The 18697-nt window shown below is 43.0% G+C and overlaps 1 protein-coding gene across 2 annotated transcripts in view; it reads right to left on the bottom strand.

Moving 5' to 3' along the window:
- scube1 (signal peptide, CUB domain, EGF-like 1) overlaps window positions 1-18697 on the bottom strand; it is a gene marked incomplete at its 3' end in the record, with an annotated part of 251229 nt that overhangs the window by 72931 nt on the left and 159601 nt on the right. For both annotated transcript variants that reach the window (XM_080492502.1, XM_080492503.1), the window contains one exon: window positions 10592-10708. In XM_080492502.1, the coding sequence (XP_080348628.1) occupies window positions 10592-10708 (117 nt within the window). The remainder of the gene's footprint in view (window positions 1-10591; window positions 10709-18697) is intronic.

The raw sequence follows: 18697 nt of genomic DNA, 5'->3' as shown, positions 1-18697 counted from the left end.
GTCACACGCTATTTAACATTCAGGTTGGCATAGAGGATTTATGTTGTACCTGGGACAGGGACACTGACTTTTTTCCTCAAAAACTGGAGTGCCATAAGTCATCGGCGCCAGGGCAGGGTGCCAGGGCAGGAAGAGGCGGCAGCAGGGATCCAGGGCCGGCGACCAAACCAGGCTGAGGAAGTTGAGATCCCAAGGATTTTCAACCTGGCCGAGCTGTTCCAGAGCCCCCCGGAGTGAGAGGTGCCTCAGGTTGGTTCCTGTCGGCGAGTCTGATCGGGATGCAGCCCGTGCGTCATTGCCACCGGGGAGTATCTTGGGGTGGCAAACAAGAAGTTTACCCTGTGGGACCTTTTCACCAAAGACAAACTGAAATTGTTTTCCTCACGGAGACTTGGGAGCAGGAAAACGGGTAAGTTCATCTTAAAGAGTTGTGTCCCCCGGATTGCTCTGTCTTGGGGACACCATGGACACCATCGCTTTCAACTCCTTTGAACTGCAGATGTGTAAGGTTGGAAATGCACACTCCTTTCACAGTCTTAACTCACTGACCTCCTGGTGCCGCTTATTTCTTTCTTTATGAGTTTATTGAGTTCCTGTCATCCATTATTAAACTGGAGAGGGTTTTAATCTTTGAGGATTTGAATCTCTGTTCTGAAGATACATCTGTCCCATGGTAAAAGACCTGTCAACTCTTATGTACTCCTTTAAATGTGTCTAGTACATTACTGGTCCCACTCATAAAAAAGGCCACACTTTATTTTATTTTTTTTGTGTGTTGAGGATTTACAAATAAGTGACCACTGTTGTATCCTATTTAAAATGCCATTCACTTTGACACCTACTATTTGCAATGTGGAAATGCAGAGATGCATTCTCAATGAATCAGTCAGTGGTTGTTCTACACCTTTTGAGCCCACTTCCTTTAGAAATTGTGAGGATGGTTCAATTTATGGACATTTTTGGAATGCTTCAATAGCCATTGTTTGACTGTTCTGGACACTAGCACCTATTTAAAACAATGTTGTTGTGCATAAAAAATAAATGTTGTCCATGGATTAATGAAGCCATATACAGGACTGTCTCAGAAAATTAGAATATTGTGATAAAGGTCTTTATTTTCTGTAATGCAATTAAAAAAACAAAAATGTCATACATTCTGGATTCATTACACATCAACTGAAATATTGCAAACCTTTTATTATTTTAATATTGCTGATTATGGCATACAGCTTAAGAAAACTCAAATATCCCATCTCAAAAAATTTGAATATTTCCTCAGACCAAGTAAAAAAAAAAGATTTATAACAGCAAAACAAAATCAAACTTTTGAAAATGTCAATTAATGCACTCAGTACTTGGTTGGGAACCCTTTTGCACGGATTACTGCATCAATGCGGCGTGGCATGGAAGCAATCAGCCTGTGGCATTGCTGAGGTGTTATGGAGGCCCAGGATGCTTCCATAGCGGCCTTTAGCTCATTTGCATTATTGGGTCTGCTGTCTTTCAGCTTCTTCACAATACCCCACAAATTCTCTATGGGGTTCAGGTCAGGGGAGTTGGCAGGCCAATCGAGGACAGTAATGCCATGGTCAGTACACCAGTTACTGGTGGTTTTGGCACTGTGGGCAGGTGCCAGATCATGCTGGAAAATGAAATCATCATCTCCATAGAGCTTTTCAACAGATGGAAGCATGTAGTGCTCTAAAATCTCTTGGTACAGTACACAGCTGCATTGACTCTGGACTTGATGAAACACAGTGGACCAGCACCAGCAGCTGACATGGCTCCCCAAACCATTGCTGACTGTGGGAACTTCACACTGGATTTCAAGCAACTTGGATTGCTCCTCTCCAGCCTTCCTCCAGACTCTAGCGCCTTGACTTCCAAATGAAATACAAAACTTGCTTTCGTCTGAAAACAGGACTCTGGACCACTCTGCAACTGTCCAGTGCTTCTTTTCCATAGCCCAAGTCAGACGCTTCTTCCGTTGTCTTGAGTTCAGGAGTGGCTTGACCATGGGAATACGGCTATTGTCGCCCATTTCCCGGACACGTCTGTGAACGGTGGCTTTTGATACCTGGACTCCAGCTTCAGTCCACTGTCTTTGAAGCTCCCCCAAATTCTGGAAGCGGCTCTTCTTCACAATGCTGTTAAGGCTGCGGTCCTCTCTCTTGGTTGTGCAGCGTTTCCTGCCACATTTCCTCCTTCCAACAGACTTTTTGTGAATGTGCTTTGAAACTGCACTCTGTGAACAGCCTGCTCTTTTAGAAATGTCTTTTTGTGTCTTACCCTCCTGGTGGAGGGTGTCAATGATGGTCCTCTGGACAGCAGTCAGCTCAGCAGTCTTCCCCATACTTGTGATTTAGTTTACTGAACCAAGCTGAGTGTTTTTAAAGGCTCAGGGAAACCCTTGCAGGTGTTTCGAGTTAATTAGACGATTCAAGTGATTAGTTAAATAGCCTGCTAGTATACTTTTTCATGATATTCTAATATTTTGAGATAGGATATTTGAGTTTTCTTAAGCTCTATGCCATAATCAGCAATATTAAAACGACAAAAGGCTTGCAATATTTCAGTTGATGTGTAATGAATCCAGAATGTATGACATTTTCATGTTTTTAGTTGCATTACAGAAAATAAAGGACTTTAACACAATATTCTAATTTTCTGAGACAGTCCTGTATAGCTTTAGAAGAAGCTGCCGGAAAATGGAGCGCCTGTGGAAAGCCACGAAATTAGAAGTGCCTAGGCTCCATCTTAAACAACTGATCACGGAGTCAAATGAATTGATCAATCATGCCTGCTCAGCCTCTCTAATCTTGGTTTTAGTAGTAAGAAAAACCCTAAAGTCTTGTTTGACACTATGCGCAGCACACTGCAGTGCAGACGTTTCGGCAGTGCGGCACTTACATATTTCAGCCAGAATGGTTGACACAGTCGAGGATCTGAGGATCAGAAGGATCTGGCCGGAGAAAATGACATCTTTTTTTCCGGCAGGACCTCGGAGTGCCGTTCTTCTTCTTATGGAGTTTGAATCGGCCTTTACCCTTCCTGTTCTCACTCCCTCTGTGTGTCTGATTAATGTTGATTTGAATCACCTGTCCTCCCTTTCCTTGTGTATTTAAAACCCTCTTCCTCTTGTCTCAATGCTCGATCGTCATTGTAGCTCATCTCGTGACCCCAGACGGTTCCCTGTGTTTTCCTTCTGAACTTTTCCGTGTTTTGACATCTGCCTGGACTTTGACAACTCAGCTTTGAGCTCCCCTCCGGATTTGTAAGCCCTGCTCACCAATAAACTCTGTTAAATCTGTTAGAGCCGTATTTTTCTGCTTCTAAATCCAGATAAAACAGAACTTATTATATTTCTCCGAAAACATCTGCGAGAGAAATTATCTAAAGATACAGTAACACTGGATGGAGCTACTTTGTGTCACGCCCTGTACTTTGGCATCCTCATAGAGGCGCCGTGGTTTTGTTATTGGTCTCCTCTCCTGCTTTATTGCTTAGGTGGAGGTGCCAGGTGGAGGTGCCAGGAGGTGTTTGACAGGCGCGTGGGACTGGCTGGCTTTAATCTCCGGGCTGCCAATGAGCTGAGACGCCAGGTGGAGATGGTTTCCCTAATGAAGCAGCTCCACTATTTCACTGGGCTCCTGACTCCACTCCATGCTGGATCGTTTTACCTCAATAGTTAGTATTTTCATCGTCAGTGAAATGCTCTGTATTTGCGCTGATCCCTGTCTGACGACAGCTTCTCGTCCGCTCTGCCACAGCGCTCACGGTCAGCGCCGTCCTTGCCACTCACCAGCCAGCCAGCAACCCGCTCTGCATTTCCCGACATTGCCTCGGCCACTCACCCACCGGCACCCACTGCACATCTGCTCCGTTCCGTGGTCATCCCGCTCAGCACAGCCTCCTGTACAACACCGCTCCAAAGAAAACCTGGAGGATGGACTCTAGCTCTGTATCCAGCACACACCCTCGGAGGAAAATCCAAAAGATGGAATCAAGCTCCCGTTTTGTTTTTGTTTTAAAATAAACTCCTCAGTTGAACTTTCTCTGTTTCCTGTCCTGCTTCCGCACCTGAAGCTCAGACCCAACCCGTAACACTTTGACCTCCAGTAGCACCAGTAGAACCTCCCAGAACCTAAGTCCTCCTCAAAAATAGGACTTATCCTTTCAACTCTTACATTGAACAAGTCTGCAGGACTGCCTTTTTTTTTTTTTTTACCTGCGTAATATTGAGGAATATGTTAACTCAGAATGACACTGAAAAAATAATCCATGCATGTGTTACTTCCAGAGTAGACTACTGCAACTCCCTAGTATCAGGGTGTCCCCACAACTGCCTCAGAAGTCTTCAAGTAATTCAAAATGCTGCAGTGAGAGTACTTGGCTTCTCTTCACTGGCTTCCTGTTAAATCTAGAATACAATATAAAATAGAATTTTCTAGTGAAGCTGGCAACCCAGTGTCACTCCAACAAAAACGCCTCTGAAGGTTATGTTTCATCTGCCCAGGCTTTTCTTTGGGCACATCAGGTCAAAAAATATTGATAGCGAGAAAAGCTATCGAAATGAAGATGAAGTCGCAAGCTATCTTAAGAATAGAATAGAATAGAATGATTTATTGTAATTTTACAAGTACAACGAAATGAAAAGACAACTCTGATGCTGCATGGTACACTTAGAATAAGACAAAAAGGTAAAATCTATAAATATAAAGAGAAAAATTATAAATATATTTACAAAGGAGCCAATGGAAACAATAAATATAATTTGTAGTAAAAACAATAAGCATGACAGCCAACAACAAACAGGTATACATTTATTGCAATGTTGACATTCACTGAGGATACATACATACTGAACGTATCCTTGGACACAATGTTGAGTGTTCAGTGCCTGTATTGCACGTGTTTAAAATCCATAAAATACATTACTGTGTCTATTTTGCACATGTGCGGAAAACCTACTGAGGTGCTTTTATACTGTAGACAGAGGTGACCGCACACTATTCCTCTGAAACCGTGGTTCCAGGTCGAGCTCAGTTTGTTTCCCTGTGTGATGCCCAGGTGATAGATCCTGATCGATGGTCCCTACCTGCTAACTCACCTCTCCTCAGAAGTGGATTTATGAAGCCTCGGGGCTGAGTCAAATTAAGTGGGCGTGGCACAGCTGGACCACTGTCCTATCCATCTTCCACACTCAACTAAGGCATAAAAAAACTGAGAGAGGGGGTTGGTTGGGTGTTCTCTGCACTTCTTTACCAAGCATGAAGCAGTGATCAATACACACGTTTGGGTAAATGCAACAGCTGGAAGTTTTTTCATACAGTTCATGCAAGAATACATATAGAGCATTAACACTGTATGGTATCTTCATGCTTGAAGTGAGAGTATACTGGGAGCAGAGGAGGAGTGTGGGGTGGATTAATCCATATATGTATAATCAACCTCTGCATGTCAGAAGGTGGTAACACGTCTTACTGTCGACGCTCTGCTGAGATAAGATATATGGACAGTGTATATGTAAGACCTTCTCAGGACATCCCATCAGAATGCAGTTTTGCAGAATTATAAAGAATTACTTGTTTATGTGTTATTTGCGGATGATACTAATATTCTTTGTCCTGATGTGGACCTGCAGTGTTCCTAAAAACACCAGATTTAAAACTCCCACATCTCGTCCAATTCAAACTGTCCAAATGCTCTATAAAGCAAGTAAAGGTTCACTTCCAAAAGGGTTACAGAAAAGATTTTTACATCACTTGTAGATGAAATCCATCCTGCGATCCTTTTGGATGAATCGCTCTATGAGGCTGCTACAACCACTGCTATTCCATGTTCTGGAGCTGTACTGAAGAGTCACCATGGCCAGCAGAACAGCTTCTGGAGCTGTACTGAAGAGTCACCATGGCCAGCAGAACAGCTTCTGGAGCTGTACTGAAGAGTCACCATGGCCAGCAGAACAGCTTCTGGAGCTGTACTGAAGAGTCACCATGGCCAGCAGAACAGCTTCTGGAGCTGTACTGAAGAGTCACCATGGCCAGCAGAACAGCTTGTTGTGCTCCAGCCAGCTGTCAGCCAGTCGTAGTGTCGGTAGTTTCCTGCTGCACAAAGCCTTCGGCCTTCTTCGACTCACAATTTCCATTTCTTCAGCAAACGGGCTGCTTGAAAAAGACTCCCGAAGCAGGTCCGCCATCGTATCACCCGATCTTGCTGATAAATTCGCCGCCATCACCTCCAGAACATCAGATAATAACAGTGCGTCATCACCATCTGCCCATGGGCCAATCAGTGAAGCTCATTTCAATGACGTCACCAAGATCAGCACTAGAAACTCTGCTTGCCCTGGGGCGTTCCGTCTATAACATCACACTTTCATTGGCTGATGATCCTGTCACTCAACATGTTAAGCCAATAGCAGCGTCCAGCCTCCATCAGAGGTGAGCGATGCAGTTCCTGCTGGCCCCAGCAGAGGGAAGGAGCTGTGATGTGTTTAGAGGACATAGGAGATTTGAGCTCCACAAAATAGAACCAGTTGTTTTCTGGATAAAGTTGCAGACTGATCAAGCAGCCTAATTTGAGTGCGAGCCCTGCCGCCCCTGACTGCACTAAAACTGACTACAAATCAGAACATTCTATTATTGTGTTAATGTCTGTTATCTACTATTGACATTAAAATACTCTAAGCAGTGTGTCCAGTATCAAACCTACATGTATGCTGTTTGCAGGAAAGAAAACCAGTTGAAAATTCAGTTCAGTTCTGACTGATTAAAGTTGCTGACACTGTCAAACAGAGGAGACTGAGCGGAGCAGGACCGGACCAAGATGGCGGCACAATGTCTATGGTCTATTCATGTATTCATATAATGTCGATGCATGTAAGTAGTTCGTGTTTTACTATTATTATGATGCACTTCCGGGATTCGAAGCAACCAATCAGAGTTCAATGCCCGACCCGAGTTCTCTGATTGGTAGACGTCTGTGTCTGTCACATTTGGACTTTGCACAATTTGAGCAAGTGCAAAGCATAAATTGAGCACGGACGTGGAGAGATTTGAGAGAGACGGGTTTAGGGTGCGGGCGTCAGTCTGCAGGAAGAATCTACTCGAGCATGTAGAGAAACTGAGCGCAAAAATTATTTTTGATCGCTCAAGCTTAAGTTTTTCTTCATGCAATTTCAATTATTACTCAAAATACTATTTGTGCGCTCGCACAATATTTTCTTGGATTCAAATTTTCCCATTGCTCGCTCAGAATTTTGCGATAAATACATAACGCCGTATTTCAGATCCTGTCCATGACAGACACAGTGCAGTGATTCTGCACTTGCAGTGTGGGAGCAGCAGCTTCTGCACCACACATGTTGGTGCAGAAGCTATAATCCATTCTATCCATCCAGCATACAACACTAAATAGTCTCCCCTTACGTTTGTGTGAGATAAACATTTTTTGTATTTCTTAAGCCGTAATCTTGGTTGTTAAATGCGCCGACATGCTGACATGAATGCGGAAATAGAAAAAAAGTTTCCAACGTCACGTCTTAGTGGCACCATGATCGGTCACAATTGTGGGAAATTTGTGGGGATTGGCTAAAGATGCAAGATGGCGAGCTCAGCTGGTAGAGCATGAGACTTTCAATCTCAAGGTAGAGGGTTCATGTCCCACGCCGGGCGCCACCTTCCTGTGGGCTCTCCACCTTCCTGTGGGCTCTCCACCTTCCTGTGGGCTCTCCACCTTCCTTTGGGCTCTCCACCTTCCTGTGGGCTCACCACCTTCCTGTGGGCTCACCACCTTCCTGTGGGCTCTCCACCTTCCTTTGGGCTCTCCACCTTCCTGTGGGCTCTCCACCTTCCTTTGGGCTCTCCACCTTCCTGTGGGCTCTCCACCTTCCTTTGGGCTCTCCACCTTCCTGTGGGCGCTCCACCTTCCTGTGGGCTCTCCACCTTCCTGTGGGCTCTCCACCTTCCTTTGGGCTCTCCACCTTCCTGTGGGCTCTCCACCTTCCTGTGGGCTCTCCACCTGCAGGAATGTTCTTAATGGGTGCAAGGTGATCTGGGTGACGGTGCTCAGACTGACACCCCCACCACCCGGGAACAGTGAAGAGGGAGAAGATGGATGGAGGGATGGCTAAAGATGCAGGCCGCAATAAAATTGTGGACATCTGTTGAATTTGTGTCAATAGTTGTGAAATTGGGTCTGATCAAGGATAAAACATGGAAAATGTCCAGTATTGAAAACTATAAGCCTATTTATTGCCTTAGCAAATGTCTTATCAAAAGTGTTACTAATTATTCTTCTAGAAAGATCGAGATAGTCAGATTTTACGTCGACACCACTGATGAACAGTCTGGTTTTAATATATATATATATATATATTAAATATATATATATAATATATATATATATATATATATATATATATATATATATATATGTGTGTACACTATGATTGAGAGTGTAAACTAGTACATACGGCACAGCACCATGTTTCTGCTCTTCCCGGACGCCTCAAAGCCTTTCACCAAATCAACAATGGGAAGCTATTTTAAAAATGACATCAATGAGGGATTCCTCCTTATCCAATAAAGACACTGCATGTTTGGTATACGAACCAAACTATGCAAGTTTCTGGACCATTTCTATCGTCCCCCCATGCTGTTTAATCTTTCTATGGACAATCTCTGTCAAAGACAATGACAATATAAGGTGGGATGCTTGGTGGGAGACCATCTTATCATTATGTCACCATACTCAGTTGGGTTACAACAAGTACTTGGGTTCTGCTCGGAGTGTGGTAAGCAATATGAATTAGGTTTAATGCTAAAGAGAGTGTGGTTATGATTGTGTGGACAAAGCATGACTGTAGGACTGTGTTTCTTTCTATCTATCTGGAAGTAAGCTTCTTATTATGGACAAAGTCAAATCCCTCGGCCATGTGATAAGGGATAATCTTTGTGATGATGAGGACATTCAAAGGCAGTGTTCTATGTTATATGCTAACACGCTGGCATGAAAGTTTCGCAAGTGTATTGACAAGGTATAAATAATTTTAATTAAAGCCTACTGTAAGCTACCCTACAATACACAATACAATTGTGATGGAATTACAGCATAGCTAAATTGAACAATCTTCATGTTTCCTATAATGATTTATTTAATATTGAAGGCCTCACTGTGGATCAGTTCCCGTCAGCTGTTTGTGTTATTTAATGTGTCCATCCTTAATGCTGTTATTACAAACTCTGTATACAGATTTATGAACAGACCGGACCCGTCCAACTTATATAGTGCTTTTCAACTGTGTGAGCAGTCCCAAAGCACTTTATATCGTTAATCCCATTAACACACCTATGGAGGCTGCTATCATGCAGGACGCTGTCATTCCATTGAGAGCTGTGGGGGGGGGGGGGGGTTCAACTGCTTGGTACACAAGGTACACATCTGGGAATGGAGGTGCTGGAGGCAGTGGTTTTATGGACTATAATAGTGTACTTCATTTCTGCCTGTGTTTGTTGTTTTTAGTGTTCATTGTTTTTTTTTTCAGTTTTTGTCTGGACCCAAGAGTCTGAAATAAAGATTGATGATGATGATGATGAGGAAGTGAGACAGACGTGGGCCTCACTGTTCAAATATCTCAAAATGTACCGATTTTTCGTCTGCCTGGCTCAGCTGAGACAGCTCCGGCTCGAGTACTTCATCACCTACATGCAACATTCTCAGACTGCTTCACGCACGCACACACACACACACACACACACACACACACACACACACACACACACACACACACACACACACACACACACACACACACACACACACACACACACCATTATGACATTTCTAAGAGCATACCTACATTAATAGATGGAAGCAGCCACGTTGGCAACACATTACTGAGGTATTGTTGCTATGGCAACTCCATTGTCTCTGATCGCATGATGTTTGGTGGGCAGCAAATGAGAGTAGGAGGTTAACGTAATGTATTACAACATATGTGCCAGAGGAATGTGAAGTTCAGCTTGGGTTAACCACTGAACATGATTCATAATGGATCTCTGTCCACCAGCCTGCAGTCACTTTACACCAGTAGGATATAATATTGTGAAAAGCTCAGAATAACATTGATTTAGCTTTCCTAAGCATTTGTGTAACTGGTTGCTTTACTTGAGAAGACTGTAACCTTACTGACTGCACAGACCACCGTGTGACTCACTTTGAACCCACAAGTTAATCCAATACACTGAGTATTCGTTTAAAGGTTAGCCAAAATGCTATAATTGTTTGTGACCATGATGGCCATTACGGCCGTCCTCTTCTCTGATAAACGTCATTGATATCATCAACATATCATCATGTTTGGACATGCAAACACTCACAAAAATCAACAACAAGCAGTGCCAGTGACCGTGACCGGAGCTCCGGGCAGCAAGGCGCGAGGGGCGTTGTACCCCAGGTACCCCAGGGGTTCCAGATCACTCAGATCTCAGCAGAACGCTCAGGTGAGCCCAGACCACTGACCATCGCAGCAGGCTCACCAGCCTCACCCACGCAGCACATTCACACATTCTTCAGCATCTTCACTCACCTTTGCAGGTTTTGCCATCGGGCTGCAGGGTGAACCCCACGGGGCAGCTGCAGCGCACCCCGGTGGCCGTGTCTTTGCATGTTCTGTCACAGCCGCCGTTGTTGACGGCGCAGGTCTCTGTGGCAAATATGGGCAGAGACAAAAAAGAAAGAGAACAAATAGTTGGACTGTTGTTAACATGTGAGTCTTGCTTGGAAAATGTCACCACAGACGGTGACGGTGGGTTCAAACAAAGCTTCAAGTGGCAGCAGAACACACAAATCAAACAACAGTATTCTTGCATCTTCCCATGTAGCTTTGTCAACACAAACCCAACAACTTAAATGAAAGGGGAAGAAAATTGCACAAATGAACTCCAGAGAGATGCATCACACCAGTAAAACATTACACAACAACAACAACACATGACATTGTGCTGACAGATGAGAGGGAGGGACACTTGGGCCCAGAACTTGGTCCTGTTTCCAAAAGTGATAAGAAATCTGTTAACACAAATTATAAGGGAAATTTAGGAGAGTAGATGGGGAAAATTAAATTAGTGAACTGATTCAGTCGTGCGCCATGCTTGGACAGACCAGTGTGTGTATTCTCCCCCTGCAGAAAAATGTTCTTGTTTGTGGTTCAGATGAGGTTTGCCGAGACTTGTGAATATTGCCCAAGCTGATCCTAAAGAAAACACGAGCTCGTAGTAACTCGAGCTCACCTGCCCGCCTGCTGTTGCTTTTGCAAAGCCGAGCACACACTCGGCCAGTGAGCCTGCCGGAGTGTTGAGGACGCTGAAACTCGACGTGAGTCCCAAGTTTGTTGAAAAAGATTTGTTAACACCTAAAATGGGAACCTTCACATTGAGGCTGCTCTGCGTCTGCTGGCTCTGACTCTGCTAAATCCACAGAAAACTCTTGTACCGAGCGCACCACTTTCGGTGCTTTTCTAATTAAAAGCACAGCATAAAATCTACTTGGAATCCTTAAAAGATTTGATATTATGGAACAGAAATGGCTTTTCCAGGACAGCAGCAACATGTAATACAGGGCTGTTCCCCTTCTATTTGACAGCTTCTGCTCTTTGATTAAGGGGCCGTCCACACCAGGAACCCGGTTAACCTAAACGAGCTGTTTCTGGCCTCTCGTCCACATGAGGCGGAGTTTAGGAGCCCGAAGACGGGCTTTTTTTGAACACGTGTCCCAGAGTGGGTAAATTCTAAAACCCCGGCTCAGAGTCGGGAAAGACGATCATCCATGGAAAAACGATGACGTAAGCCCCCCCCCCCACCCCCACCCCCCCCCACACCGCGGTCCACAACGTCCCCTAATAACCAGAACAATCAGGGACTAGAAGCTCGGGTGGAGCTGCAGAAGCTAGAAGCAGGTGGAGCGGGGCCATAGACCTATAAAACTAGAGTCATATGTAGTGGTTTATGTGTTTATGTGCAGAAGTCTACTTCTAAATTTCTATGTGGTCTGTCTTCTTCTGTGTTTTTATTGTGTTTGGTGAGTCACAGCGCCCCTAAAGGCCTGGCATGTGTACTACATGCCCTGAAGCCTCGTGTTGAGCCGTGTTCATAGTGAGGTGTGGACGGTTTGTTGGGAGAAGACCAGGGAGGACAAAGATTGTTTCTTCGTTGTGTGGATGTACCCTAAAATGCCAGGAGATAGTGTATGTTAGTGAAGGGCAGAGGGGAAAATGGCTGAAGTCCATTGAGATGAGCAAACCCATGCACATCCAGAGTTCACTGCATTAGCATAAAGCAGAATCACAAACACACCAGAGCCTGGGCAGCTGTTGCTTTCCATCAAGAAACAGGAAGTTATTTGTGGATTTGTTAATGTTTCCTCATGTGGATCCAAATAACTTCAGTCTCACAGCTTCTTCACCTAAATCTGTTTTCAAGCCCACCTTTGTTCCTGGCCCCATTTATGTGCTTATGCTTTGTGTTCATGGTTCACTGTTCCTTCCATGTGTCTGCTCTGAAGGTGAAGTATTTCAAATGTCACAATTTTAGTTTATTTCTCGAAGGAGAAAAGTACAGCAAAGATGAAGGGCGAGGAGAGGCGGTACATTCTCCAGGCAGAATATGATGTGAAGCGAACCCCTCACCCCCTTGCTGCCTCACAACTGAAATGTGTGTGTGTGTGTGTGTGTGTGTGTGTGTGTGTGTGTGTGTGTGTGTGTGTGTGTGTGTGTGTGTGTGTGTGTGTGTGTGTGTGTGTGTGTGTGTGTGTGTGTGTGTGTGTGTGTGTGTGTAGGCCAGGCTTTCTGCATGGCAGACGGGATGCATGTGGAAGGTGGTGTTTTTGGGTGGGTGATTTATACGGAGTAAAGTGAGCCCTATCATTAGCTGAGGGTGAGCACAGTCCTGCTCAGAGGAATACAGACAAATTGCCTGGCCTGATTGATGTGCCAGACAAGCCCTTCAATCCCGTCCTCAGCCCCCACCTATACTTCCTCCATCTCTATGTATTTCTGCCCATTTTACTGCAGGGTTGGATTCACAAGCGTTATGCTTAGACTCATGTGCTTAGCTTCGATTTTTCTGGGTGTGAAGTTTATTTGTCCTAAGATGGTTAAGGCCCTGCTTTCACAACAACGACAACGAGTGTCACCGCAAAACTTGTGTTGCATGTGGGGGGTCCGTCAGCAGTGCTCGGAGTCCCTGCAACCATCACTTTTTCATAGCGGCTCACAAGGTGGAACTTCTCCTTCATGCTTCCGATTCCATCCGCAGAGACAGCCGGAGGCTACGGAGTGCTGTTACTGTGCACGCACACCACCGCCATAGTAATTAGTTTTTCTGCTCATGTGTGAGTAACAAACATGACGGCCTCTGTAGGGGCATAACTCCCATCTCAGTTTTATAATTGAGATTCACCCCTAATAGCATCCAATTCATCTGTCATCTGTCCTTACGAATGTCGAGTACTCTTGGTTTTAATAACATTTATATTGTATTGTTCTCTGCATACATGTACTGTATGTGCAGCTTCTTTACAAAAACAAGCAACAGCACCCACTGGTGGCCTGGCATACTAACTACATGGTTGTCAGTGTGTCTGCAACTGTTGTAAAAACACAACACTTGTTCTTAACGCACAAGATGTTGTCACTTGGAACGTTGCCATGGCAACAGGGCCTAAGTCAGGTGCTCTGTTTGTGTTGGTGTTCACACATTGAGACTGAGGTTCATCTGACTCCATGCCATGTCATTTTAGCAAAGTATAGAAATACTTTTGACTTTTGTGTTACATGTGGTTAATAGTTTGTCAAACTCAGTTGCCTTCACTATGCACAAAAGATGAGGAAACTTTTGTTTTTTTCTTTGTTGTAACAATGATTCTTGTAAATGGATCTTCCATCAGTGAAAAGCCTGTTTAGTTTTCTTTTTAAAAGTGCCACATTTGTCAGGATTTTTGCATTTTTGGGATGAGCAGCAAAGCTGAGTATGTGGATTTCTCTTTCCCAGGTTTTCTTTACTGTTGAATCTTGTCTGGTTGGTTGATTGAAGTCTAAAGAGAACAAGATATGACAAGACTGCCAATTCAGCAATTATTAAAGTTAACAAACAGTAGCCTCAGTAGTATGCATACAACATATCTGAGCTTCCTCTTAATAGACACCACTATGTCCATGGTGCTTCGTAGGATATATGTCTATGGAATTAGAATTGGTTCAGGTAGGAGGCTGCGACTCGGGAGAAGTTTCGTCTCCTGTCCAACTGGCTTGATCAGACTGGCTGTTGAAGTCTACAGCATGAATGGATGAAGCCACTTGGATAAGTTGGAAAATATCATCTAAGACTTATGAACAAGTCCAGATGACTTGGTTCCATTGCTTTAAGATATTGTATGATTCAAATTCTTCAACCTGAATTTGTGGCAAGTCAATGTTGTTATGATAGTTGTCAGGTGACATCAGGCCGAGATGGCAGGTGATTATATCTCTCCATTTATATATTCTGGAGGTAGTCTCTGATAAACTTGCTCCATACTGGCACGTATTGTCATCTTGTGCGATTGAGTTTGAAACTCACACTTGATATCGTCTTGTCTTTGTCTTGTTTCTGCAGATTTCAAACCTCCAGTCCACCGAATCAAGCAAGAGCCAACAGCAAAGTAAAGCTGCTTGGGCACAACACATATACTCAACTCTGCTACTTATTCTACAAACGCATGATATTTACTAATGTGAGGGGAATACTCAAGAGTTTCAGCTGATTAAGAGTGATTTCTAATACATTTCCTAACTATTTGTAAACAAAAGAAACAGAGCTGCCTTTACGTCTATAAAGTTCAATAAAGGACTGCAGGGGGGCAAAGGGGTTATGGAATATAATAAAATGGATAATTCCTTCAATTGACTGAATGAGAAATGTAATTTGATGAATCACATCTTAAGACTTGTTTTCAGCAGGTTGGTTAAACCCTCATAAACTGGTGCCATGGACGGGCTTTGTGTGTTCTGGTCTGATGAAAGAGAAATTTAGTTGAATTAAATGAAAAAATGGGCAAGTGAAAGAGAAAAAACCAAGTAATGAAAATTAGCATTGTTAGGTTTTATTGATTTATATGATATATGGATTTTCATGTGTTTGAATGACGTGGTTGTGAAAGAAACTGTTATCAATCTGGATGGAATAATTCCGGGTAAAATAACTGGAAGGAGAGGGAAGGAACTGTCATCATGAGCAAAATAATTGAGGTCAAAAAGGTCAGATAGATAACAACGAGTGAATCCAGGTCTCCTGATCTCCTGGAGCAGCAGCTTCATTTGTGGGGATTGCAATACGTAACTGGCGAGAGGAAGAATTAAAGGGACAAGAGCGAAGATATTGAGTGTACACATGTCCGTCACACCCCCGGCATGGAAACGCTAAGAGCTGAGAGAGGACACATGTTCTATTGATTCCAGTTGGAGACCGGAGAAGAGAAAAGCACTGAAGCAATAATTAAAGTCACAGCCGCTGCTGGAGAACATCAGGCTGGACTTGGTGATCTTTCAGCACATAACATCCTGTGAGGGGCACTTTAAATTAGTCAGTCAGCACAACTCCATCCTAAAAGCCGCGTGTATATGCATAAATGTAAATACACACTCATCTGTTATGAGCTGATGATTTATTTGGAGGTCAGGCGTACAGACACCTTTTATTGAACTCTTTGCTCATGTGTCTGGTCACTGGCTGTGGATATAGCTCTTCATGCAATATTAAAACTTGGACATCCACTGAGAACCTGTCCCTTTCCTCTACCTGCCTCGGAAGCAGATTTCCATTAAAGACTCCGCTGCATCCCTGTCAGTCCTGACGGGCGTCGTGTGAGTGCTGATGGCAGTGAGAGCAGAGGCAGGCGCTCGGTGTGTCCGAGAAATCAGACCAACTGAGATCTGTGTGAATCGGAACACGCTGATGCTGTTCTGGCTGTGACAGCCTGGGCTGGATTCTGTGTTCCCAGCAGGTACGTGGAGCTCTGTGTCCTGCACATGCATGAAGGAGGCTCACATTCTTCAACTCAAACTCTCTATACATGATGGTGGCACAGTGATTCAGTAGTGAGCAAAGCAGCCTCACATCAGGATGGTTCAATCTCAAACTTGTTCAGTTCATTGTGTCGCTTGTGTGGGAGATTTTTTCTTCAAATTACAATGTCATCAATGTCATGAGATCTATCTTTTTTGTTGACGTTATTTGGATCTTTGACTCTGTAATTGTATTTTTTTTTCTGGCTTCTTTCACACAGTTGTTGTTCCGATTCAGAAGTAGTCCTTGACTGACCGGAATGTATTACACCATTGGTATAAACGTTATGGGTAAGATTAGGGTTAGGTTGGTATGAAATGAATGTAGTAATTTAGTATAATTCAGCAGTTTTCCATAGTAATCTATGAGAGTTTGATCTTGAGATTCAAGCAGTGAAACCCAACAGGCCTACACAACTACAGCTGAAGATATTTAACAGCTGAAGTGCAGTTTAAGGTAATTAGAGTGTTTTTACACAAGATTCCCATGCTGTGCATGTCACTTTTATTGAGTGATGAGCAATTTAATCCAACTTTACCACAGTTCTAGCTGCAACTAGTAAACAACTTTCAAGGTGAAAATTGGGAAGATATTTTTCGACAAACTGTTGGATATAACACCACTTACAAAGCCGAAAGGAACTGCTTTTACTGAAAGCAGTCTTGGAATTCTCAGTGTTCGACCAAGTGTATGAAATGTGTTCAGCCTGCTGTGACATGGCTCGAGGTGCTGCTGTAGCCGAACCTCATACTAACATTGACAACAGTTTAATATCTTCTCCAACGTGATCTCCCTAAAGTCACGGTGACAAAGGGTAACCAACGCTATGGCATTACGTGCTGGTAGAACACATTTCTAGCCAGTAAGGAAAAACTAAACACTCCAGGAAAATAGGTTGGGGTAGGAAAGAAAAGGACAGAGGAAGAAGAGTTTTCTTCAGGTACGCCAGTTTCCATCCACAGTTCCAAAACCTGGTTTGAGGTGGATTGATTTCTGGAAACCTCCTCTAGATTAGAAAGTAAATGAAAGTCTGTTTGTCCTGTGATGGACCGTTGCCTTGTCCCACGCTCCGGTCTGCTCCAGTCTCCTGCAGCCCTGAATTGAACAAAGTGGTATAGAAGTTAGAGAGACGGATGGAGGGAGACGAACTTCAAGAAAACCGAGGATTTTTCTGTCATTGGAATGTCACCCTGATCAGAAACCTGCTGAAAAGAAATGTGCTTAGAAAAGAAATGTGATGTAACTTAGGGATGCACAATATTTGTCAATACGTTTTTGACCTTGTCAGCTGATGACGTGTCAGAAGGAGGTGAAGTTTGTCTTGAAGAATAATCAGACATTTGATCAAATCTATTTTTAAAGCAACAATCAGCTGAGAAATGCAGAAACTTTTTGTGTGAAAAGATAGGTGGTGATTCTGAATTTTATTTTTATTTGTTTTTTTTCCTTTTCCAAACTTCAATAGAGTTGGGATTTATTCCACACAAACTGAAATATATAATTTTTGCTTGAATCAAAAGACATTTTTTACTTAGAAACAATAACCCCCCCCCAAAAAAAAAAAATATGTCAGAATGTTTGATCTCATTAAAACAGATTTGATCAGATCACAATAACATTTTTGTAAATACTTTCAGTTTACATGTTAGGAGGGTAGAAATAACCGAGAAAACAATTAATTGATCTATAATAATTTAGTTATCTGAGATGCAACTGTATGCGACCCATTTTTTGTTGTTTGAAATGTTCATGTAAAAAAAAAACATTTCTTGTTAAGATTGACAAAATCAGCCAATGTTAATATTGTGGATTTCTAATTTAACAAGCCAAAGACAGCATGTGACACCAGAGGTCTCTGTTTTTGCATCTGTCTAGGGAAATTAATAAAAGCATAGAGGAGGAGGTGCTTTGGTGCTTCAGAACAAGCTAAACTTTTACTAAATTGAAAATCATGAAATCACAAAAACGAAATCAGTCATTAAAACATTACGAAGAGGCTTGAAAGATAGAAAGGTGAGGCCACATGGTATTATTCCGCACATACCCAATGACAGCTTTAAAGATTTAAACAGAAGAAGCACCAACACTGAGGTCTTTCATCACCTTATAAGTCAGAAATTAAGCATATCCACATTGACCAGTCGTACACTGTAAGGGGTAGGGACACATATCTGATGCTTTCTCTTTGGAGTGTTTTGTCCACAGACTCAGTTTCACAAATAGGGATGCACAATAATAAGATTATAGATTGCTATTGGATATTGTGATATTTACAGTTATTTTGAGTTGTACAAGCAATACAAAGCATTTCTATTAACACAAGACAAACTTTTAAACCTTTAGTGTAAAAAAAAAGACCATAATGGCCAGTTTGCACTTTTCAGCATTTCCATTGCTTTTACTGTCGAGTCTTTTCAGATACTGCCAGAAGGCAAACTCAGGGAATAGTTGTGTAATCACTGTGGATTCTAAGTCTAATATGTGCTTAGGGGGAATTCTTTAGCTGATTCTGTCACAGGGGTTTTACAGAAACAATGGTGATTTAATATAAAGCATTGGGAGCAAGGTGGGTTTTCATCATTGAAAAAAAAACA

Source organism: Lipophrys pholis (assembly GCF_963383615.2).
Source record: "Lipophrys pholis genome assembly, chromosome: 22".
In the NCBI taxonomy this organism is placed as follows: domain Eukaryota; kingdom Metazoa; phylum Chordata; class Actinopteri; order Blenniiformes; family Blenniidae; genus Lipophrys; species Lipophrys pholis.
The sequence above is the reverse complement of the archived record's forward strand: the minus strand, read 5'-3'. Positions and strand labels throughout refer to the sequence as shown.